Raw genomic sequence first — 19,767 nt, 5'->3', positions numbered from 1 at the left:
GCCTTTGATTGCTTCTTCACCCAAAATGACTGGCTAATTGATTATGGATGCACCTTTCGAATCTCTCCTTTCAAAAATGCTTTCTCAAATTTCAAACCTGTGGAAAATGTTTTTGTTTCTATGGCAAATGACAAGAAGTGTCAAATTCTTGGCATTGGTACTGTGTGTTTGAAGTTTGAAAATTGTTATGTGCTTACTTTGAATAATGTGATATATGTGCCTGATCTGAACTTTAACTTGCTTTCCTGTTCCTGCCTTGAATCTAAGGGTTTTGAGTAGGGGTGAGCAAAAAACCAAAAACCGAATATCCGAACTGAACCAAACTGAAATTTTAAAATTCAGTTCATTTTTTCGGTTTTTCGGTTCGGTTCAGATTTAAAAATACAAAAATTTCAGTTTTTCGGTTCGCTTCGGTTCGGGCGAAAAAAACTCGAAAAATCGAATTATATTTTAAATATAATATTATATATATTTATTCTATTAATTTAGTATATTATATCATATATATGATATATATTCTTTTAATATATTTTTATATAGTACGTATTATATATATTCTATTAATTTTATATTATATATATTTATATTCAATTACTATATATAAAATAAAATAAATTATACATATATATATATATATATATTAATAAATACTATTATGTTTTGGTATTTCAGTTTTTTTTTTAAATTTCAGTTTTTTCGGTTTGGTTCAATTTTTTAAGTTCGGTTTTCGTTTTTCAGTTTTTCGATTTTTCGGTTCGGTTCGGTTTCAGTTTTAGCCCGAATTCGGTTTTTCATGTTCGGTTTGGTTTGGGTAAAAAACCGAACCAAAACCCGAATGCACACCCCAAGTTTGAGGGTAAGTGGGGGCAAGGGGTTATGATGATCTGCAAAGGTGTTATGTGCCTGTTTAGAGTTGTTAAAAAGTGTAATCTCTATGTGTGTTCTGCTCAGTCTATGATCAGTGCTAGTAATTCTGCTTATGTGGTCAAGGTTGATAAAATCATGTTGTGGCATAATAGGCTTGGTCATATGAGTGAAAAGGGTCTAAATATTTTGATGAAAAATGAGCTTTTACCTGAAAATGAGTTTCAAAATAGTCTCTCTTTTTGTGATACTTGTTTTTGGGCAAACAACATTGAGTCTCTTTCCCTACACCTACTACTGAACATATCAGTACTAGTGTGTTAGAGTATCTCCACATGGATGTATGGGGTCCAGCCTCTGTTTCTACTCATTCAGGGTATGTGTATTTTCTGTCTGTCATTGATGACTTTTCCAGAAAAGTGTGGTGTTTCCTTTTGAAACAAAAGTCTGAAGTCTTTGAAAAGTTTTTAACTTGGAAAAATCTTGTTGAAAATCAAACTGGAAAAACCATTAAGGCTATTAAGACAGACAATGGTCTTGAGTTTTGCAATTCCCAAATGGATGTTTTGTGCTCCAAGTATGGGATTAAAAGATACAAGACCACCCCTTATACCCCTCAACAAAATGTAGTTGCTGAAAGGATGAATATAACCCTTTTAGAAAAAGTTAGGTGTCTTTTGTCTAAAAGTGGTTTGTTTAAAAAAATTTTGGGTAAAGCCCTTCTGACTTCAGCCTACCTAGTGAATAGGTCACCCTCAGTCCCTCTCAAAGGTAAATGTCATGAGTCTATATTCACAGGTAGAAAAATTTCTTTATCCCATTTAAGAGTCTTTGGTTGTAGTGCCTTTATGCATTCCAAAACTGACAAGTTGGATCCCAGATTCAAGAAAGGGGTACTTCTTGGATATCCTAAGGGTGTTAAGGGTTATAGGATTTGGTATAGGAGTGAACCGGGTTTTAGGGTCACAATAAGTAGGGATGTGGTCTTCAATGAGGATGAGTTCCCCTGTCTTAAATCTGCCCCTAATCCCTCTCCAATAAGTGTTGACAGTGAGCCTCTTAGTGAGGTGAAGTCCACTAACACTCTCACTGAGGTGGAGTCATCTAATGATGCTCCAAGTGAGGTGGAGCACTTATGAAATACAAATTCTATAGCCCTTGACCCTGAACTAGAGCCTGAACCTCAGCATGAGCCCCAAAATGTGACTCTTCATGATGATCAAGTAGTTGAGCCTCAACATGAACCTAACCCTATTCTAGATTTGAAGGATTACCTCCTGTCCAGAGATAGAGGCAGAAGGAATCCCAATCCTCCTGTTAAGTACTTAGGTCTTGTAAATTTAATTGCTCTTGCTTTTAATGTGCATGAATCTGATGGGGAAGAACCTCAGTCTTATAAGCAAGCTCTCAAATCTAAGTTTTGGAATCCGTGGCACAAAGCCATGGAAGATGAAATGTTATCTCTTAAAGTGAATTGTACCTGGTTACTAGTTCCCCTCCCTGCTGGTGCCTCCATTGTTGACTGCAAGTGGTGATACGCTCGGATTTTGCACTATTTTAAGGCCATTTTGTGGTCCGTTTTAAGTGTCAAAGTTGCATTACATGTCCATTATTTGCATATTTTATCAATTTTGATATTTTGACGTGTTTTGTGATAAATGTGCAAAATAGAGCTAAAAAGGGCAAAAAAATGTCAAAGTTCGGAAGCTGGAGCAGAAGGCAACCCAGCTGGAGCAGAACGTTCTGACTCTCTCCAGCGCCCGCTTGGCCCATGCCAGCACCTGCGGGGAATGTTCGCGTACAACAATCTCTGTTCGAACTCAATTTGCTGGCTATTTTGGAGTCCGATCAGGACGTTCTACATACCATTCTCTTCATCTTTGAAAGAGCTTCGCGTTAGTACCTTGATCATCTCAATCGTAGCTCTGTAGAGAAAGTTATGACCATTCTACCAAAGTCGTGCAAAGTTGTCAAGTGCAGAGTTGGTGGCGGAAAATAAAAGAATGAATGAAGACATTACCTTGTGAAGCCAAATCTTTTCCTTAACCTATGGGGCACGAAAATTCCATATTTACTATTACTTGGAGGAGACTTTTTACCAAGTTTAAATCCTTTTCAAGCCTATAAATACCCAAAAACCTAATTCATAATATTCACCAATTCATAGCCCCAAAAGGGGAGCCTTCATGGCTCCCCCCTCCATTCTCTAACCCTAATTCCTCCATCCATAATTCCATCATCATTCTTGGAGATTGGAGCAAGGCAAGAGAAGACTAAAGATTGCACAATAATTCATCATTGGGTTTTGTTTGCTTTTTCTTTATATTTTGTACTTTAATTTGTAGTTTTTGCTATTTGTCTATAAGTAGCTAAACTATGAGATTTCTTTGGATGTGTTAGTAAATTTTATTAGTTTATACAATTCCGTTTTGCTATTTAATATCCGTTTTTTTCTTACTTCGTTTCTTCCCTAAGTTGTTCTATAATACTTCACGTTTGAGTGACACATTCGGTGATGATTTAATATAACTTGCTACATAATCGTGAGAGGAGGTTGGCGAGTTAGATCCACTTAGTAGACACTACAATTAGCTTCCTTTAAACGACATTGTTATCGAAGTATGAACTGTGCTAGGGTATTGTAGTTGAAATTTGTATAACCATAATTGTGAAACCACTATTCTTGGAATTCCCCTATTTGCCTAATTTATTTGTTTTATTTTATTTGTTTTTGCTTAGTTAAACTAAATCTCTTGTTTCTCTAGATAGTATATGACGCTTAGTACATGATAGCCAGTTGCAATTATATTCCCCGTGTTCGATATCCCGGTACTGACCTTTAGTTATACTAGATCTACCATGTATATTTGCAGGTATTTTTAGTGCTAATAAAAGGTGCATGAGGTGGCTGTATAAAATTAAAAATTAGGTGGATGGTTTAAGGTACAAGGCCAGACTTATGTTGTTAAGTTTACTACTGTTAGACTTATGCTTGCTCTATGTGCTCACTTTGATTGGGAGTTGAAACAAATGGATGTCAAAACTGCTTTCTTACATGATGACCTAGATAAACCTATCTACATGAGACAACCTGAAGGTTTAGTGGATCCTAAGTACCACAATCATGTTTGCTTGCTCAAAAAGGCTTTGTATGGTTTAAAGCAATCCCCTAGACAATGGAATATCAAGTTTAATTCTTGTATGCAAAAACTTTGGTTTGTGAGAAGTACCTTTGATGCTTGCATATATGTGAAAAATCTTGATAAGGTTCATGTGTTCTTATTGCTATATGTTGATGATATGCTGATTATGGGACCCTACCTTAAATCCATTAAGCATGTGCAAGCTGCTCTGTGTGATAACTTTGATATGAATGATCTTGGTGATGCTCAAAAGATTTTGGGTATCAATATATTTAGGAACATAAGGGAGTTTGTCCTTGTGCTTCACCAAGAACCCTATGTGCTTAAGATCTTGCAAAAGTTTAACATGGCTGCTGCTAAAACTGCTTCTGTGCCTTTAGCTGCTCATTTTCTGTTGAGTAGAGATTTGTGTCCAAAGTCTGAAGCTGATATTCCTGCTATGAAAAATGTGCCTTGTGCCAATGCTATAGGTTTTGTTTTGTACTTGATGGTCAGTACTAGACCTGACATTGCTTATGTTGTTTTTAGCTTGAGTAGATATATGTCTAACCTTGGACCTGTGCATTGGGAGGCCCTGAAATGGCTTCTTAGATATATGGTATGTGCTTTTCTAAGTGTGATGATGGTGTTGAGCTATGTGGTTTTGTTGATTCTAATTATGTTAATGACAAGGACAAGAGAAAGTCCACTACTTCCTATGTGTTTACTGTGTGTAGATCTTGCATAAGTTGGAAATCACAACTGCAACACATAGTTGCCCTCTCCACTACTGAGTCTGAATATATAGACATCACAGAGGCTATGAAGGAGGCTATATGGTTAAAGGGGGTTCTCTCTTAACTGAAATTCTTAAAAACTATTCCTGCTGTGTATTCTGATAGTCAATGTGCTATTCAATTATACAAAAACCATGTGTTTCATGATAGGACCAAGCATACACATGTTAGGTTCCATTTCATTGGGGATGTTGTTGAAAAAGGTGAGGTTTTGTTGCATAAGGTGCATACTGACAAAAATCCTGCTGACATGGGTACTAAATATTTGTCTATTGCTAAATTGCTCACTTGCATTAGGAGTTTGCATTTTTATTGTGGCTAGCATGTGCATATCCCAGGGGAAGACCTTGCTGATTCTTTGAGCTTTGGCATACTGAAATCATAAGGCAACTAAAGTCCTACAAGACTAATTGGCTTGCCATCTGGCGTTTTGTTAGGCAACCTGGTGTTCTTTATCTAATGAACTTTGTGTTCTTTAGTGATAGATGAAGCAACAGCTGACTAAGGCTCTCCCCATGTGTTCCCAATAGGTCCAAGGTAGAGAATGTTGAACATTTGGTGGACCAATTATGTATTGGACGTACATATTAATTGAATTGGACTAGCCTTGATTTAATTAATTGCTTAGGCCCAATTATTGGTTAGCTCAGCCCAATGAGTTATCTGGCTCGTTACTTATCTGTTACATCCGATGGCCGCCACGTAGCAGCTCCACGCGGATCTCACTCCTCAGCCGTTGGATCTAGGGTGTGTTTGTTAAGTGAGGCACCGACTCCTCACTTCACCTATTCTATGCTAGACTCTTCTCCCTCTCTCAATTTTTTCCTCCGTCTTCGATTTTCCTTCTCTCTAGAATTTCGGCGGTTCTAGCTGGAGTTTTCCTTCAAGCTTTTGGTTCTACCGATGGTTCTCAGTTCCTAAGAGATCTATGGGTGTAGTTTGAGTGTGAGGAAACTTCATCGGTTTCCTTCTCAAACCCTAGGGTTCGGTCTTCTTCTGTGACCAACTATTTGTGCTTGAAAGTGTAGTGCGAGGGTTTCTTGTGTGTGAGACTGTGATCTGAGAGGTTTGTGTGAATTCGCGTGTTGAGTGGGCTTGCATTGGTGGTAGCCAGAGAAACTGAGGTTTCTGGCGCCTGTGTTCAACGGTGTCTCTCTTGTGACGGTTGGTTGAAGTTGTGGGGAGGTTCTTGGCCCGGTGTAGTCGCCTGTTGCGACCTGAGCCATATTCCAGAGCTTGTGACCTTGTCTCTTCGAGTTCTGTTCTGTTTTAGATCCTTAGGGATTTTATCTCTGTTATTGACTTGTTTACTAAGTGTGCAGGTATTGTTGGAAGAGATGGAGTCTCAAGTCCAGTGGTGTACTTGAGATTAGTCTAGGGTTTCCGATTGTAAATCTTGTACTTAGTTAACTTGTAATCTTGGAGTTGCGTTTGTATTTGGCTTGTATCCCTGAGATTAGTCATCTCAGATCAATATCAATAAAAGAGGTCCCATTAATTAGTGAATCTCGAGTTATCTGATTCTTGCAGTTATATTACTCTTAACTTTGGACATGAGGGTTTTGTTGACCTAATATTAACTTTGCAAATGTATATATATTTAAAGCCTATGCAACAAATACCAAGTTAAAAGTTCGGCAAAATACGGCCAAACAGATTACATAAACTATGATTGAGCGTGAAAATTCAGTCCTAAATTATATCGAATCCCGTATAGTAAATTGTACTAATTACTTTATTGGAAAGTTATTAAGATGATTTTTAAAATAATGTAACCTCTTCAAACCGGCGCCAAGGAATATGAATGTTTTCATATGGTCTTGTTAGGTTGAAATTTTTTAGCTTAATTGAGAATTGAGATGCATTTTCAGCTACTCATCCACAACATTTTCTTAATGTTAACTGCAAGTAGATTATGTCAACTTGGGAGTATTATCGTCAATAGCCTGCACATCAAATGTCAACAACTTATAGTTGACATTATATGTGTATAGTTGGCATGAATTGTATATGTAGTTGACATTATATGTGTGTAGTTGACATGAATTGTATGTGTAGTTGACATTATATATGTGTGTAGTTGACATGAATTGAATATGTAGTTGATATTATATGTGTGTAGTTGACATGAATTGTATATGTAGTTCACAAAAAAAAAAAATTAAAAATTTAAAAAAAATTAAAAATTTAAAAAAAAATATTTGTTGACTAAAATGTACCATGAAATTACCATTCTGCCCTTTCATAATTAATTAATTTAAAAATATTTTCCATGTGGCAAATTCTGGACCACCCATTTAATAAAAATGAGTGGCTGATAATGCATCTCAATTCTCAATTATACTAAAAAATCTTAATTAATCACTACCCTGTTTCCATGTGTTATATAGGCTGATAGACCATTAATTTATTCTTTAAAGTTGAATAATCGATTTATAAAGAAAATGAAAAATGATTAGTAATTGCTCTATAGTATTATAAGCCCAATTAACAGTTTATCTTAGTGTATCTACATAATCTATACATCACCAAGTTGACTATTGAGGAAAGTAGAAGCTTCGATTATTCCAGTACTACCGCCATTAATACGCTGAGCAAAGAATCAAGTTTTGCTCAACTCAAATAGTTGACGAAATAGCCTCTCACTATTTATAAATTAAGACTAGATAAAATAAGGAAATAGTACAATATATTTGCCCTGCCGGTATTATTTATCATACTTTTTGTAATTTTATGCATGAAGTGATAAACAATGTATCATATTAGAAATTAATCTACATCATCTCGTTAGTCCCACTGAATATTGATTACAATTTATTTGTATAAATACTAGTATATTAAATACGAAATTGAGTTATCAACATCATCTCGTGGTTTCCGCCCCTACCCACTCGCCGACCGACTCCAATTTCTAACCCCATTCGTCACTCACCTTTTATTTATTGACCTATTTTAAACTCTACACTCCTTGACAAATTTCTTGTTTACAATGTAAATTTCTTGTAACGAAAACATCTCTAAGTTTTTTAGAAAACTCTCGTCAGAGACTCTGCAACCAATTAAAATCTGAATATAATTTTATCGCTATATATTTATAGGGTTGTGATCAATTGAGATTTTTTAGCCTAATTGAAAATTGAAATGTATTATCAGCCACTCATTTTTATTAAATGAATGGTCCAGAATTTGCCACCTGGAAAATATTTTTAAATTAATTAATTATAAAATGGTAGAATGATAATTTAATGGTACATTTTATTCAATAAATACTTTTTTATTTTATTTTTTTATTTTATTTTTTTTGTCAACTACGTATACAGTTCATTTCAACAACACGCATATAATGTCAACTATGTGTACAATCCATGTCAACTACACATGTAATGTCAACTACATATACAATTCATGTCAACTATACACATATAATGTCAACTATAAATTGTTGACATTTGATGTGCAGGGTATTGACGATAATACCCCCGAGTTGACAAAATCTACTTGCAGTTGACATTTCGAAAATGTTGCGGATGAGTGGCTGAAAATGCATCTCAATTTTCAATTAAGTTAAAAATCTCAACCTAACACGACCATATAATTATATATATATATATATCATTAAATACGAGCATGAGCATAAATTATCCTGATTTTTTACATATAAATAAGCATAATCTCTCACACACGTTTAAAACACATAAGCAATCTTACCTTTATACGTAAAAGCAAGATAGATCTTGTATATTCATTCTAATTTACTATCATGATTCTAAAATTTATAGCACTATATGTAACGTGATATAGTGGGCAAGACTATTGACTTGGTAAATTCTAATATTGTGAAAAATGAATTTAATCTTTATTTATACTATAGTATATACGACTTGAATTTGAAGGAAGCTTCGGCGAGAGGAATAAACGCTAAATAAACCCCAACCAACAAATCTCCAACCATTTCCTTTCCATTCTAGTGTTAACTCCACTCGACCCGAGAGACTGAGATCCGACCCGACTCAGAAATGTCTCTCCTTCTCCTTCTCTTTACCCTCCTCGCCTCCGCCTCCCTCTCCGTCGCCGAGATCCGCTCCACCCAGATCCGATCCGACGCCCGCCCCTTAATCCTCCTCGACGAGTTCGGCTTCACCCACCGCGGCCAGCTCGAGCTCAACGTCTCCCACCTCTCCCTCTCCGGATCCACCCCCGACCCGCCGGAGCTCTCCAAGGTCGGATTCTTCCTCTGCACCATCGACGCCTGGGCGCACGTCCTCCAGCAAATCGAGGATGCGCAGATCAATTGCGTCCTCAAATCCGACGTCATCAAGCGCGTCTTCACCTTCGCTCAACTCCCCTCCCCCTCCGCCGCCGCCTTCAATTTCTCCTACGCCGAGTCCTCCGCCGATCAGTACACGCTCATCTTCGCCAACTGCCTCCCGCAGCTCAAGGTCTCCATGAACGTCCGCTCCGCGATGTACAATTTGGAAGGAGGCAGATCCAACCGCCGCGATTATCTCTCCGCTGGTAAAACAATTCTTCCTAGGGTTTACTTCCTGCTCTCCCTCATCTATTTTATTATGGCCGCCCTTTGGATCAATGTCTTGTACAAGAAGAGATCGACTGTTTTTGGAATCCATTTCTTTATGTTGGCTGTGGTATTGCTGAAGACCTTGAATTTGTTGTGTGAGGCTGAGGACAAATCGTATATTAAGCGCACCGGATCGGCGCACGGTTGGGATGTGCTGTTTTACATATTCAGTTTTTTGAAGGGCATCACGTTGTTCTCCTTGATCGTTTTGATCGGAACTGGATGGTCGTTTCTGAAGCCGTATTTGCAGGATAAGGAGAAGAAGGTTTTGATGATTGTGATTCCCCTTCAGGTTATCGCCAACATTGCTCAGGTTGTGATTGATGAGACAGGGCCGTTTGGGGCGGATTGGATCGCGTGGAAGCAGGTGTTCTTGCTCGTAGATGTCATCTGCTGCTGCGCCGTGCTTTTCCCCATTGTTTGGTCGATCAAGAACTTGCGCGAGGCGGCCAAGACTGATGGCAAGGCTGCGGTCAATTTGATGAAGCTCACTTTGTTTAGGCAGTATTACATCGTGGTCATATGCTACATTTACTTCACCAGGGTTGTGGTCTATGCTCTCGAAACTATTACTTCGTATAAGTACTTCTGGACCAGCGTGGTTGCGGGGGAGTTGGCTACCTTGGCATTCTATATCTTCACAGGATACAAGTTCAGGCCCGAGGTCCATAATCCTTATTTTGTGATTGATGATGAAGAGGAAGAAGCTGCCGCGGAGCAATTGAAGCTTGAAGACGAGTTTGAGTTATGAGAGGATGTATCATTTGCATCCTCATAGTGAAGAATGCTCTCCCCCTTATACAGGTTGTCTAGTTCTTCCTCTGTGTATCTTTTCTCTTCTCTTTTACTTTTATTTGTTGCCATGGCTTATATATACATAAAAACTAGAATTTAAATTCACAAGTTGGATTGAATCCTGTCAATTTCGTTGAAGAAGATTATTAGTTGAGAACCCTAGAGAATAATGTTTGCTGTGTTATAAATCTCGTTGATCAGCGCCTCTTTAGTTGTTGTATGATTGATTTTGACACGGGCTGTGATTCATATATCAATTATAGATTACAATTAGATTCTTCTAGTGAATCCACAGTTGCTTATTAAAGGTTTTTAAATCCTTTAGCTCTTTGTATGAGCTATGAATGCAGGTATTGTGTTGGATTAAAAACCACAGATATGGAACCATTTACATTGGACTTGAGATCCGTACAGTATGGTTAGCCAATTTGCAGATTTTCCCTCAAATCCAACTTCTTTTTATCCAAATGCAGCATTGATAAGTTTAGACGTCAGAATGGTGTTCTGTTTGGTACTTGGATTTGTCTTTCATTATAGTTTGGTGTCCTTTCACTCTTATACTTCTGTGTTGAGAGTAGATGGTGAATGTTAGATTAGTAGATCTACAGCATTGCTGTGGTGAAGTTTTACATTGTTTTGGGATACAGTTACTCATTGTTATGCTACATCAACACATTATTGGTGATGGTGAAGATTTGAAATTATTTTTTCCAATCCATCATAGATTATTACAGCTGGGAATTCTAATACCATGCATGTAGGGTTAAACTTGATTGTGGTCTGGATAGTGGAATTTGCTTATTTTATGTAAGCAAATTCTTTCCCGTGTGTGTCGGTGCATTTCCATTTATGGTATTTTTTGTGTATTTGGTGATCAGCTGTACAATTTTTAATTGTGATACTGTTTAATTGCATATAAATCGAGGAATCTGTATAAAATACCGAAGCATTGATTTCAATATACTCCACCATTTAAAATAAATAAAGTGAGTTGAGAAATAACAGAGTGGGAAAAAAGATTACAAGTTTTGGCTTGCATATTGAATATGTATATTAGGCAAATTTGAAATATGTTACTATTAATTATGCAACGAGTAAAGGCTAAAACTGATCCTGAACATATGATCATTTAACGATTTTGGTCTTAAATTTTATCTTTTGAATTTTTATATCCTGAACATTTCAACTCGGATCACAATTGATCATACACTAACAGTTCTGTCAATTTTTTAACGGTCAACGATTTTAACCTGATTTTGACCAATTATAGCAGTTAATTATGATTACTTACACCTTAATTATATCCTTAATAAAGTACAATATTTAATTTGTTGTTACCGTAGACAGAAGGGAGCTTGTGGATCCAAGAATAAGAATATATATAGAAGCAGTTTTAGATGGTAATAATTAGTAGTAGGTTAATAGGGGACGGGGGAGCTAGTGACCGCCGCCAGCGAGGAAGAGGAGGTCGGAGGGGAGAGTGTCGCGGCCGCCGTGGGGCGAAGGGTTTGTCTCAGTAACACAACCCTTGCGTCGGAGTGCCCAGGCATGGGTGACGGCGCGGTTTCCTCTTAGTAAAGTCGTGATTGTCGACAACGTGTTACCCCGGGGTTTTACCCCACTGCTAAACAAGGCTAATTGTTACCTGAAATCCAGGTTGCTTCTCACAATTGGGATTTTTATGATTTGGTGAAAGAGTGAAGAAGAGAAAGGTGGGAATGGTTTTGAAATTGTAAAATCTGAAAATTGGATTCTTGAATTTGTAATGGAATCGGGCAGCCTATGAGAGGCCTGGAAGATTGCTGAGAATAGAGTGAGACAGACACCGGCACCAAGCAGATGCCGTCGAGATAGAGTAGAGCGAGCCGACGGGAGAAGACAGAGGCCATCATGAAGAGCTCACGGTGGTCGGACGGTGGACCTTAGAGGTTGCTTCCTGCTGAAAGGTTGAAGGTGGAATTTTTTCGGAAAAGGGACGATGGACAGTCGATCTATTAGCCGAGAAGGTAATGGTGAGAATCCGTGAAGAGGCCACTCGGAATGGCTAGATTGCCGGAGACAGGGGGCACATAATGTCTGTGGTAATAACTAGGGTGTACGTAATCATAATTAACTGCTTTACTTGGTCAAAATCGGGTTAAAATTGTTGACCGTTAAAAAATTGACGGAACTGTTAGTGTAGGACCGATTGTGATCAAAGTTGAAATGTTCGGGATGCAAAAATTTTAAAAATAAAGTTAATGACCAAAATCGTAAAATATGCATATGTTCAGGACCAGTTTTGGCCTTTACTCTTATGCAACTAGAAACATAGATTTTAACTTGATTTTTTTTATGATTATGTTTTCGTGTGAGGATGAGTTAGGGACTCCAACATATTTTTTTTAGACCCATGGACATTGTAAGATTTCATTTAAGAGTGATTCTATTTTGTAACTCATATTTAACTCGAGTCTAGAGCCATCAATAAAAATTTTCCAATATTTACGGTTAATAAAAGTACCATCTTACTCTTATATGTCACGAAATAAATTCATACTCCGTAATACAAATCGACCATTGCGGAATTTGTATTAGAAAATCTACAATAAATTAGGAATAATTGTAAAAGCACATCAGGTTTTTGAAAGGTCGCCAAGGAAATTTTTGGTTTCTCTTAATATAATTGCAATTTTTATTTAATACATTAAGTATATACATTTTCAATTTTAACGAGATTTGTTGAGAGTGAAATTAAGCTTTAACGTTATTGAAATTAAGCTTATTGCAGTATAGTTATGCCGACAATGTTGACGAAACGGTGAAGACAACTTTGCTAGCGCCTTGCTGCGAAATAGCTTCAATTTTGTTGACTTTGCTAAAGATGGCACATGGAATAATTAATTGTAAAATTTAATCTCACTTATAGTAGGAGATAATGAATTGAAATCCACCATCGAACACAAAAATACCAGAGAAAAAAAAAGAGGAAAAAAGGGGATTGTGAAGTGATAATGGTGGATGCAATAATTTCAATTGTGGCGGATAGAATCATAGCTACAATAGAAGATCACTGAATTTGGTTAGAGGCGTGAAGAAGGAGGTTGTTGGTCTTTCCAACAAGCTTAAGACAATTAGAGATGTGGTGGATGATGCAGAAAAAAGAGGAGTGAAGGATCAAAGTGTTCAAAATTGGCTGAAAATGCTTGAAGATACTGCTTATGACATGGACGACATTTTGGATGAATGGAAGTATGCTATTCTTAAACATAAGCAAAAGGTATGCTGCTCCCTCATTCCATCTTCATGTTTATGTTTTAAGAAAGTTGTTGTTTGTCGTGATACTTCAAAGAAAATACAAAATGTGAAAGCTAGACTTGATCAGATTTTGAAGGAGAATGATACGATTATATCTTTCAAAATATCTCACATATCTATATTACCATATCTTTTCCGTATCTTTATTATCTTGTTCACAAAGTTAGGTTATTATAGGAGTATTATAAATATGAGTCTTTGTTATCATTTGAAGGAATCATGAAAGAAATATAATTATCTTTATGGTTCCGTCTTTTATTTTTCTACAATTTACTTTTCCGTCTTTGTTCATCGGTTGCTCGACGGGAGGATCCCGCGAACGGACCTTCAATATCCGGCGAATTCTCGCCAATTATCATTGATACGGGTTTCTCCGTATCATCTGGTGCTTTCATTGTGATCTCATCCTCCGTATTTCCGTTATCATGTCATACACCTACACTGACTACGTCCATCGCCAGTTCAATAGACCGTTCCTCTCGCCACTGCCCATGCCGAGCCCCACATCGTGTTGGTACCTCCAGAGTAAGAACGTGCAATTTGGATACTCCTATCCAGACCCGGCGCACCCGATTCCAGCGCTATCCTTTAGCGCGCCAAGTCCCTCTTCGGTGTTCTATCCGTGCCCTGAACCTGACCCTCCTGATGGGAACCCATTGTACACCCCTGCACAACAGCCTTACCAGCTCTTCCAGCCGCCATCGTCTCCATATCAGCCTCCTTACAACGGTGTAGGCCATATGGAGCCTCTCGACATGGCACGTGATCCGGTGACGCCGAATTTGGAACCGAACCTACAGTTGGCTGCCTTGGCTTCACAGCTCGAGCGTTTGACTGCTATTGTCAGGGAATTGGAGTCTCAGATGGATTCACGTGAACGTGCCTGGGCGATCCACACGTCGCGACGCGACCCCCAGCTGATCTCCATCACGATCCATCTAGAAGCTCGCGGCCTGTTGTCGTTGCTATCCCGCCTCCACCAGCCACGATATCTCTGTCGTGCGACTCCAATTTCGGGTATGACTCAATAGAATTAATTACCGTTGATAATGATGAAGTAGTGAAACCTTCTCCAAATACTACAATTGATCGACTACCTAGTTGTGATCAAGTTGGAGTGGAAGGGGTTTTCCAGATGAGCTCAACACTCACGCCGTTGACCGTCACTGATGTCCTGATACTACCACCATCGCCGCTGTCTCCCAATTCTTCAACAGCGCAGCTACTGGCTGCTGCCCCGCCGCCACCATCAGCGGGTATCTTCTTGCCGTGTAGCTCCGATAGGATTCATACCTTATCAATAATTCCCACAGCTGCTGCCCCATTGCAGGTTCACGAATGTGACAGGGTCGACATACACTACAAGGGGAAGCTGATTGATGGAACAATTTTCGATCCCCCTTTTGAACGAGGGGATCCAATTGATATCAAACTTGGTAGTGGGCAAGTAATCAAACGATAGCTAATAGTATTGGGGATGTGCTTGGGTGAGAAAAGAAAGTTGAAAATCCCTTCCAAGCTCAATTTTGGCGAGCATGTTTTTGATCCTGGAGGATTCTTCGTTGTTAGCTTCGTGGTTCCCACCTTGAGGACAAGGTGGATTTCAACCGTGGGGGAGTTGATACGATTATATCTTCCAAAATATCTCACATATCTCTATTATTATATTACCATATCTTTTCCGTATATTTATTATCTTGTTCACCAAGTTAGGTTATTTATAGGAGTATTATAAATACGAGTCTTTGTTATCATTTGATGGAATCATGAAAGAAATATAATTATTTTTATCGTTCCGTCTTTTATTTTTCTACAATTTACTTTTCCGTCTTTGTTCATCGGTTGCTCGACGGGAGGATCCCGCGAACGGACCTTCAATATCCGGCGAATTCTCGCCAATTATCATTGATACGGGTTTCTCCGTATCAGAGAAAGATGATTTTAATTTTGATCAGAGTGTTGGAGATTGTTGCGTCACATATCCCTTTCCGGAAGGGGTGATGAGGAATGTCGAGAATTCGAGGATGTTGGTCATAAAATAGCTAGGAAGTGCAAGGGCTTGCCACTTGCTGCAAGTCTTCTACAATTCAAGGACAACTTGGAAGAGTGGGAAAATGTACTAGAGAGTGAAATACGGCAATTGGAGAAGGCAGAAGTGGAGCTTTTTCCTCATTTACTTTTGAGCTACAATGAGTTGTCCCCGACTCTCAAGCGTTGTTTTTCATATTGTGCCATCTATCCTAAAGATTTGAAGATTAATGTTAAGAGATTGATAGAAGAGTGGATGGCATTAGGTTACCTAGGCTCTGTTAGTGAAAATGGTGGAGTGGAACTTAAAGGAAGAGAGTACTTCAACAAGTTGGCAATGAGTTCTTTGTTTCAAGACTTTGAGATAAGTTATGACTCGAGGGAACAGATAAAATGGTGTAAAATGCATGATATAGTGCATGATTTTGCTCGATTTGTTAGGAAGAATAATGGTGGAGTGGGGGCTGCTGAGAGGCTGTCAAATGTGTGACCCTTTTTTAGTTTCTCAAGCCAAAGAATATCGTAGCTTATTCTAGGGAGAAGGATCACCTACAAATCTATGTGGCTGCGTTACAAGTCTTAGGGTATTTAGAATTAAATGGGGATGTTTGGTCCTCCTCCACGAGGAATGGAGAGGTTGATTCACTTGCGATGGTTGAAATTAAGTGGTTCGAAAGTTTCCATGGAAGACCTCAAAATCATTTGTAAGCTTCATTTCTTGCAAGGTCTTTTGTTGGCATGTTGTTCTCTTACAGAGATTCCAGCTGACATTGGGAATTTGGGCGACTTGAGACACCTTAACTTAAGTAGCAATGAAAAATTAACCGAATTACCAGAGAATATGTAAGATGGAATCCACGAGCTCAAACGGAATTGCAAGAGAGAATATATGAGCACAACTGCATGTATCAAGAAAGAGCCGTTGCTGATCATAGCCGTTGGAAGCTCTTTACTTTTTCTAGTTTAGTTTGTTGTAACTTCTAGTGTAGCTCAATAGTTTGTTGAGAGCAGTTGTAGTATATTCACTCAGCTACATATATACTACTTCTTTATGAAGTTAGTAACAGATTCGAGTGTATCAAGTTCCAAAATTTGAATAAGAGTTTTTCATTGTTTTCTCAAGTTTGAGTGTTACTCCATACATTTCACAATTCAAGTTCCTCGTTCATTCTTGCAATCTTAGCTTGTTCTTGCTGATATCTCTTAATTCTATAACAAGTGGCGTCGTCTGTGGGAAAAGAAGAACAAAGCTTGGGCGATTGCAATTGTTTTCTGGTTGTTCTGAGGTTATTTCTGCTGCTGCACATCATCTGCTTGAAGAATGGCTACATCAAGACTAGAGGCTGAAAAATTCACTGGTTCCAACGACTTTGGACTTTGGCGAATGAAAATTCGTGCAGTGCTGATCCAGCAGGGATTGTCTGCTGCTCTTGAAAAGAAAAAGGAAGGTGAAGAAGGGGAGACCTAATTGGATGAGAAGGTTGTAGCTAAGTTGGCAGAAATTCAAGCAAAAGCTCACAGTGTTGTGATCCTGTGTTTAGGCGATAAAGTCCTTCGAGAAGCGGCTAAAGAGACCACTGCAGCAGGCGTTATAGCCAAGTTGGAGAGTCTTTATTTGACTCGATCTCTGGCTAATAGGTTGTGCATGAAGCAGAGGTTATACGCCTATAGATTCCAGGAAGATAAAGGCATTTGTGAACAGATGGAGGAGTTTTCAAAGATGATTGATGATCTTGAAAACATAGATGTTACTATAGGAGATGAAGACCAAGCCATCTTGCTGCTCAACGCTTTATCAAAGAGTTTTGATCATCTTCGTGATGCTATGGTGTATGGGAGGGAGAAAACCATCACCTTATCTGAAGTAAAGGCCGCATTGAGAGCAAAGGAATTGCAGAAAGGTGCTTGAAGATCTCAAGAAAGTGCAGCCGAAAGCTTACACATCAAGAAGTTCAAGAAGACTAATCCCAAGACGAAATTTGAGATTGCTAAGGTCTCGAGCTCTGAAGTAAAGGAGACAAGATCATGTCACTGGTGTAAGAAACCAGGACATCTCAAAAAGCATTGCTTTGCTTGGAAAAAAAAGCAGGCATCTGAGGGGAAAAAACAGAACAATGCAGATTGTGTTGAAGAAGTAGAGCTTCCAGAAATCATGAATGTAATGGATGGTGGAGTAAGTGGATCCTGCTACTGGAACTGTGCTCTTAGGGAACAACCAAATCTGCAATGTTAGAGGAATTGGAATGATAAAGTTCAAGATGATGGATGGATCTGTGAAATTGCTCAGTGATGTGAGGTACATTCCTGAGATCAAAAGGAATCTCATATCACTAGGCTTGCTGGAAGTAAATGGGTTCTCATTTTCTTCTATTGAAGGTAGAATGATGATCAAGAAAGATGGTCAGATAGTCATGACTGTAGAAAGAAGAAATAGTCTGTACTATCTGCTAGGAGAGGTTGTGATTGGTGACTCAAACTATGTGGCTGCTGAAAATTTGAAGCTATGGCACCTACGATTGGGACATCCTGCTGAAGGAAGCCTCAAAGAACTAGCCAAGAAAGGTGTTATTTCTGGAGATACATCAAACAACCTTGGTTCCTGTGAGCAGTGTATCTTGAGCAAAGCAAAGAAGAAGTCATTTCCATCTGGTATGCATTCCTCTACATCTCCTTTAGAATATATTCATAGTGACTTATGGGGGCCAGCTCCAGTAACTACTCTTGGTGGAGGGAAGTACTATCTGGCAATTATTGATGATTATTCAAGGAAGCTATGGGTTTATATCCTAAAAGAAAAGTCAGATACATTCTCAAAGTTCAAAAATTGGTGCATGGAGGTAGAGCTTGAGAAAGGCAGTAAGGTGAAGTGCCTGAGAACAGACAATGGCATGGAATTTCTTTCAAGAGAATTTGATGAGTTTTGTAAGGAGAAAGGAATTAAGCGCCATAAAACAGTGCCCTCAAATCCCCAACAAATTGAAAGGATGAATCGAACAATCTTGGAAAGAGTTAGGTGTCTCCTCTTTGCATCTGGTTTGAGCAGTAAATTCTGGGGGGAAGCAGTCTGTACTGCTACATATCTCATCAACAAGCTACTAGTCTAAAGTCAGAAACACCAGACTATAGATGGTATGGGACTCATGGTGACTATTCAAAGTTCAGGGTATTCGGCTGTGCAGCATATGCTCATGACAGAAAGAGTAAGCTTGAGCCTCGGGCAATCAAGTGTGTGATGCTGGGGTATCAGAAGGGAGTGAAAGGTTACAAGCTGTGCTGTGTTGAGTCTGGTAATCAAAAGGTTGTGTTGAGTAGGGATGTGGTTTTCATCGAAAGTCAGATGCCTTATTTGAGCAAGAAAGGACAGAAAGAGGAAACTCCCTATGATATGTTTGAGGTGGAGCTAGGGAAGCTGAGTCTAAACTCATCTGGAGATTCTAGAGATTCAGAGAATGATAAGCAACAAGGAGACTCCACTTCTGCTCAAGGTGGAGCAGATACACCTTCTGCTCAAGGTGGAGCAGATCCACAGTCTGCTAACAGCATCCTAAGAAATTACCAACTTGGAAGGGATAGAGTGAGGAGAGAAAATGTAAGGAAACCAGCTCGATATGTTGAAGCAGATGTGGTATACTATGCATTATGTGCTGCTGAAAATCTGGAGTATGCTGATCCTCTGTCCTACAAAGAAGCAATTCTGAGCAAGGACAGAGAAAGATGGATAGAGGCTATGAATGAGGAGATGGACTCCTTACTCAAGAATCATACTTGGGTTCTTGTGGATAAAAACAGCTTGAAGCAAGAATCTAAGGATAGGAAGCTCATAAACTGTAAGTGGATCTTCAAGAAAAAAGTTGAAACAACAGATAAAGGCAGGATCAAATTTAAGGCTCGGTTGGTAGCTAGAGGCTTTACACAGGAAGAAGGTATTGATTTAAATAAAGTGTTTGCTCCAGTTGTAAATCACACTTCGATAAGGATTCTACTTGCTGTTGCAAACTATAGAAACTGGGAATTGCAGCAGTTTGATGTCAAGACTGCATTCCTTAATGGGGATCTTCAGGAGACTATTTTTATGAGCCAACCTGAGGGTTATATAAAGGAAAGAGAGGAAAACAAAATCTGCTTGTTGAAGAAGAGTTTATATGGCTTAAAACAAAGCCCAAGGCAGTGGAACAAGAAGTTCAATGAGCAGATGGTCATTCATGGTTTTCTCAGATCTGAGTATGATGATTGCATATACATTAAGAAGAGTGGAAATACTCCAGTAGCATACCTCTTGCTCTAC

At 38.6% G+C, this 19,767-nt stretch overlaps 1 protein-coding gene across 2 annotated transcripts; it reads left to right on the top strand.

The window, feature by feature from the left end:
* The first annotated feature begins 8,686 nt into the window (after positions 1-8,686).
* LOC121766307 (protein CANDIDATE G-PROTEIN COUPLED RECEPTOR 7-like) lies at positions 8,687-10,898 on the top strand. 2 transcript variants are annotated; one of them, XM_042162561.1, is made up of 2 exons: positions 8,687-10,166; positions 10,508-10,898. In XM_042162561.1, exon 1 carries the CDS (start codon positions 8,800-8,802, stop codon positions 10,111-10,113), a length of 1,314 nt encoding a protein of 437 aa, XP_042018495.1. In that variant the 5' UTR covers positions 8,687-8,799; the 3' UTR covers positions 10,114-10,166; positions 10,508-10,898. The 2 variants fall into 2 exon arrangements, with proteins under 2 accessions (XP_042018495.1, XP_042018494.1); XM_042162560.1 differs by having other exon boundaries at positions 10,483-10,898.
* Positions 10,899-19,767: the final 8,869 nt, after the last annotated feature.

This window comes from Salvia splendens, chromosome 15 (assembly GCF_004379255.2).
Source record: "Salvia splendens isolate huo1 chromosome 15, SspV2, whole genome shotgun sequence".
NCBI lineage: Eukaryota > Viridiplantae > Streptophyta > Magnoliopsida > Lamiales > Lamiaceae > Salvia > Salvia splendens.
This window is presented reverse-complemented; position numbering and strand designations above follow the sequence as displayed.

Coding starts and splice junctions, on each gene's coding strand:
- LOC121766307 (XM_042162561.1), top strand. CDS start 8,800: ATGTCTCTCCTTCTCCTTCTCTTTACCCTCCTCGCCTCCGCCTCCCTC.